Source organism: Sinocyclocheilus anshuiensis, unplaced genomic scaffold (genome assembly GCF_001515605.1).
Source record: "Sinocyclocheilus anshuiensis isolate Anshui unplaced genomic scaffold, SAMN03320099.WGS_v1.1 scaffold1572, whole genome shotgun sequence".
Lineage (NCBI taxonomy): Eukaryota > Metazoa > Chordata > Actinopteri > Cypriniformes > Cyprinidae > Sinocyclocheilus > Sinocyclocheilus anshuiensis.
The window spans coordinates 467,342-473,334 of NW_015555807.1; the positions used below are offsets into that span (position 1 = coordinate 467,342).

Sequence of the window (5,993 nt, forward strand, 5' to 3'; positions counted from 1 at the left end):
TTCACCCTTAAAATTCAACCATCATTTACTCACCCTCATGTCACATCAAACCTTTATGAAGATATTTTGAAAAATGACCATAGAATGAAATTCAGTGGGGTCTGATGTTTTAGACCCCACTGACTTTAATTGCATTGATAAAACTGGCGATACATTCTTCAGAATGTTTTTTTATGTGTTTCACATAAGAAAAAGTTGTGCAGGTTTGGAATGACACGAGGGTGAGAAAATGACCATTTTTATTTCTGGGTGAACTATCCCTTTAAAATTTGCATATCAAATTCAATTTCTTTGAACATTTTCACAATATCTAAGCCCCAAAGGAGGTTAATTGGAAATTAAAATTGGTTCAGTGATGTAGGTATGACAATGTAGCCAAATTAAACTGTACTTAAATGGTACATAAAAATCTACAATCAAACACAGATGACTTTTTTTATAAACTGGACCATTCACTCATTCATTCAAAAATTATGGAATTACCTGAGAATTCAGTTAAATTGTCTGCATTAAAAGAGGTCTATAAGAAACAGCACCATCTTATACCAGTGATCTTTCTGCTTGCACCATAAACATACAGTGTGTCCAGTTTTCACAGTTCCGTTCTATACATACTCAAGGGTTGAGATTTAAATATACAAGGGTGAAAATTATTTACATACAAACTTGTTTCAGGTACCAAACTCTTCTCTATTACACTATACCCTTTAAAAGCTTCTGAAGAAAAATCTATGGAAAAATAATATCAACAGTTAACGGTTATCTTACTGTACTATTTAAAAAAAAAGAAAATATTACAAAAAATCTGTTTTTTTTACAATGAAGGATGGCATTTGGCCCAATCCAGGGGCTCTGTAATTGCATTAGAACAGCTTATTCCAGTCTCTTGTTGCCTCCATTAGATGCCGTTGACCATGGCCGATCCAGTCCTCTTGGTTGTTGAAAACTCGGCCGCAAAACCAGCAACAAAATGTTGACTGCTGCTCTGAACCAGCAGATGTGGACCTCACCACCTCATATTTATTTCTGCTAGTCTTTTTTAACTTCAGTTTCAGTATGAATCTCTCTTGAACAGCACCTCCTTCTGGCCTTGATCTTTCACTCCCACTGCCATTGGAAGCATTCTGCTTTGAAAGTGTTCTTGGAGACTCCGACAGGGCTTTAAGTGTATTTTGGGACAGTGCCACCTTGTGAACTTCACCTTTGTATTTGTTCACAGACCTCATGATGCTAGCAACTTCAGGAATGTCTGCATCCGGATGGTTCAGCACAACCACAGGCTGGCTTCGCCGGGGACATTTGATTTCTTGAAGTGGACTAAAGGGACAGAGCCTCAGCGTTCTCACAACATCTTTCGCAACAGGCTTCCAAATTGAGGTAGCGTCTTTCTCGGCCGACGACTTGCTGGAGATTCTCCTCATTTTGGAGGAGCTCTCCAGCATTTCCTCAAACAAAGCCCTTCGCCTCCGTTTCCTTTGGCTACGTGCACGGATGGAACAGGGAACAAGTGGCGACTTCTGTAATGCTACATCGTGATCAGCCCTGCTTTTGATCTGAACATTGGACTGGGGTAGAATATGTTTAAGCTGGGATGCGGGGATGAGTTTATGAATGAGACCTTGTGAATTAGTAGAGGTTTTAAATCCTGCCGACACATTGGTTAAAGATTTATTTGAGGACATTAACAAACAAGGTGACTGCAGAGAGCTTGTGGCAAGGTATACTGATTTTTTGGTTGTGGTGTATGGAGCAGTCGAGAGAAATCTGGTGCCGTTGGGACCTCGAACTATCTTAAGGAAAACCCTGTTTTTGCCAGCCTCGTTCACTTGGTTGCCCTGGTTCAAGGTTTTCCCGTCTGAATTGTTCAAAAGTATACCTGACTTGGCAGGAGAAATGTATCTAACCAAGTAAGCTTGTCTCCCAGCCTGCAAAGGACTGGTTTTATCTGCAGCATTCACAGGCATGGCCAATACAGGACGGGTTGCAAGCACAGTCTTAGAACTTGAACCACTTGACTCACTACTAACCGGGGTAACAGGGAGTGGTCTCTGAACCAAATAACAAGTCTGTGGCACGTTGGTCACCTGTTCTCCGGATGAGGACTTGACAGCACCCGATAAGAGAAGAGCAGAAGCATTGACGAAGTAGCGGTTTCCACTGCCACTTGGTGCCATCTGGGCAGACGCTTGACCTTTTGTTTCAAAATTTGAACTCTGTGCAGACATGCCAATTCTCCCTCCATTTAAAGTGAGAGCTACTCCCGTAGTCTTGCTGGCCATCTCAATCCCAGGTTTCACATAAGACACGTTAATTTTGGGAGAACAGGACTTAGTAATTAGCTTGAACCCAGCTCCACTTTTCAGCTGAACTGGCACGGCATATGGAGTGTCTGTAGTTTGAAGGAACATCTGCTGTTTTCCTTCAGGTGTCTGCAAGATCCGAAGTGTGGTTTTGGTCGGCCTAACAGTTTCTTGTACTGTCGCTGAAGACCTCATTCTTTCTTTCTCAAGTTGCTGGCTGATTATGGCGTCTGAGTGCTTTTCAAGTATCTTGCCCAAAACAGTCGCACTATTCACACTTGTTGCTGTGTTCTCGCTCGCAAAGGTGATACCCTCCTGTTTCTTCTCTGGTGCTGATGAACAAGCTTCTTCTCCTTCTTTTTCTGGAAGCACAGGCATGAGTGAATCATCGACAGTAGCTATGCACTCATCTACCTCAATATCACTATCTGACACTCTCTCTAATGCTTTCTCTCCACTTTCGGAGACCAGATCACTCTCACTGGCCCCTCCCTTGCTATCTTCTTCAGTTGGAAGAGGAGGTGATGCTGGCAGAGTTAAGCTCCAATCACCAAAATCGTCCTCACACTCTTCTTCCTCCATGCCCTGCGGTGAGTCTTCCTCAGGCAGCAAAGAATCAGGAGAGCTCCCAGAAGTGTCTTTAGAATAATTGTGGAAACTAAAGACCTCTTGACTTGGGGAATTGAGAAAGTTATTTTCAACTTCTGTGTTACTATCTTTGGCTTCAGCTGATGCACTTTTACTAGTTTCATTTTGTGCGTTTGCCTCTGTGGTTTTGTTTTTAGTTACTTCAGAGGACTTTACAACAATACTGTCTGAGGCTGGCGTCTCACTCGAGTCAGAATGAGCATTTGGGTAAAACTGAAAGCACTCTCCAACTTCTGCGGTAGAGGTCTTAATGTCAGTCATCTTGCATAAGGTCTCAACTTTGTCAGAATCAGAATCCTGCTCTTCTTTAGCCACTAAATCAAGGATGCTCTTTTCGACAGGACTTTTAATAGGGGAGTTTGGTTCAGTGCTATTCTCACATGGTTCCTGGATAAGAGATTCTTCCGACATCACCGAAAATGTTGCATCTACAGTTGTTTTTGATGGAAGTTTAGATTTCAGGATATCAGTGTTTGTGGACTTGCCTTCTACAGACATTTCAGGGTTTGATTCTAAATCAGAAACTGCATCAGGACATGTGGTTTCATCAGCAGATGACTGTGATCCTGAGGGTTCATCCATAACTGAAGCTAACGCTTTAGCCTCATATTTAGATGAATCTACTTGAGCCATCTGCAAATCAGAAAGTGTGGTCTCAGAATCAGTGGAGGAAAGCTCTTTAGTTGAAACAGGAAGTGTGCTGTCTGTCTGGATATCATCAGTGGAGCATTTCTCACTTGAACAGAGGAAAGATACCTCATGCAGATGAGGCGATGACCTTCCATTGGATTGACGGCTCTGACACAGGGAAAGTGCAGCATCTTTTGATGATGTAGACAGTACTTTAACACTATGTGAGACTTCAGTATCCTCATTATTAACCTGCCCTGCTTTACTTGCACTCTCAAAGCTAACTTTGTGCTCATCTGTCGGGGGGAGATGGTTGCCAATGTGATTTTCAACTTCCCGTGACTCTTCTTTTATTGAAGATATCTCATTTGATTCACCAGACTCTAAACTGAGGAGAGATCCTATGCTTGGTGAGGATGAAGAGCAGGGGCTGCTGGTTATTTTATCTTCATCGTCACCAATGTGTGAATCAGAAATCTCATTTTCAGTGGAGTCCTCTTGTTTTGTCGGTATGACTTTTAGAACTAAATGTTTTTTACCATCTACCATCTGAAAGCCCATGACTTTAGTGGTGCAGTTTGGTGGAATAGAAATTTGATTTTTCACCATAAGGACAGTCAGTCCATTGCTGTTGGTTGAATTCAGAAGTCCTGGACTTCCTGGACTAATCTCATGCTCTTGTAACTTTGGTTGTGGCGTTGTTGATGGAATGAGGTGCAAAGTTTGCAGCTCACTTTTTAGGGGAGACTTTGTCCATTTAACACTCTCTTTTTTAACCCCGACAGCTCTTTCAAGGAACTGCTGGGTCTCCTCCAAGGTTTTTTCAGGATTAAACAACCTGCCGTTATGATCAAGCAGACCTACACCGGGGATTGAGTTACGTTTTGACATCCTCTGCGATTCTCTGGATCCTCCAACTGGAGGAGACTTTTTAAGCAACCGTTTTAATCCAGGTGAACTAACTCCAGAACTGTCCTCATTTGTTCTCCACTTGTTCATTTCCTCACCGTGTGCCACAGTAAGATGTTTGTTCAGATAATCTCTGCGAGCTGCACGATAGCCACAAATCTGACAAGAGAAAGGAAAAGTCCCAGAATGCACCATGTTATACCGCTGATGCTCCCCTTGTGTGGGGCTACCATGTGGACATTTCACACATTTGTGATTACGTTCGTTGTGATGATGGATGTGTTGAACATAGGTTCCTGCATCTCGGGTGGAGAACTCACACTTTTTACAGAGAAACTGTCCATTACAGCTGTGGCAGTTGGTAAAGTGCCTGGTGAGCAAAAGAAGTGAATACTGCACCCCATCGTTGCAAATCTCACACGTGACCAAAGTGTTTCGATGTCCGATGCGATGTCGCTGAAGAGATGAGAATTCATTGGTGACAAACAAGCACAGATCACAAGGATAAGTTGGAAGAATCCCCTTGTGTGTTCCTTGAAAATGTTTCAGCAAGTCATTAGGGCTGTAAGTGGTGTTGTCTTTGCATTCAGAGCAACAAAAACTCAGTATTTTTCCAGAGAAGATTGCACCCTGCTGCATCTTACATGGAGTCTTTCCAGAAGCTTTGCCGTCTGTGTGAAGATTATCAGTGGCTGACTCCTCAGGGGGTGTTTCTTGGTCACAATGTTCATTGCAAGAGGCTGTCTCTGGAAGCTGATGTGCCAATTCTAGAGGCAAAGTGTGGTCCAGTGAGGTGTCATCATCCTGGCTCAGGTCATGACTTTCAGGGGGATCATCTGATGTCGTCAGGTCAACCTCCATGCTTTAGAGTAAAGGCTCCTGCAATATTAAAAAACAAACAAGCATTATTATATTGTAACATAGGAATAATACCACTGCACTGCACAATTAATGTTTACAGCATTTAAGGAAAATGACCCCTTTAGTAAAAGCTACTATGCTTTTAATGCAACATGTTGAATGTATAAGCTTTGCAATACTAGTATTTGTTTAAAGGGGTCATATGATGCGATTTCAATTTTTCCTTTCTCTTTGGAGTGTTACAAGCTCTTGGTGCATAAAGAAGATCTGTAAAGTTGCAAAGACTAAAGTCTCAAATCCAAAGAGATAATCTTTATAATAGTTAAGTCAACCACGCCTACCTAAAACAGCTCGTTCTAACACGCCCCCACATGTCTACATCACGATGTGGAAGATTTGCATAACACCGCCCAAATGTTCACGCAAAGAAAGAAGGCGTAACTTTTATTCTCGCTGTAGTATTGTTGTTGCCGTGTGTTTCGTTGTGAAAGCGAAACTACTTTGTTTGGCCTTCCAAAAGAGGACGATATCCGCTTCGTCGTGCCTAGAGCTGATCTGTGCTGGTCGCTGAGGAAATACATCAACTTCGCACTGTGGATCGCCAGATCGGCTTTCACCGTGGACGAAGCGGAGTCCAGCCCGGGG

General features: G+C 42.6%; 1 protein-coding gene across 1 annotated transcript in view; it reads right to left on the bottom strand.

The window, feature by feature from the left end:
• Positions 1-219: 219 nt before the first annotated feature.
• Positions 220-5,993, bottom strand: part of LOC107675030 (zinc finger protein 518A-like) — a 10,093-nt gene continuing 4,319 nt past the window's right edge. The window contains exon 2 of the mRNA XM_016469224.1: positions 220-5,366. Within this exon, the coding sequence (XP_016324710.1) occupies positions 864-5,348 (4,485 nt within the window). The 5' untranslated portion in view covers positions 5,349-5,366 and the 3' untranslated portion in view covers positions 220-863. The remainder of the gene's footprint in view (positions 5,367-5,993) is intronic.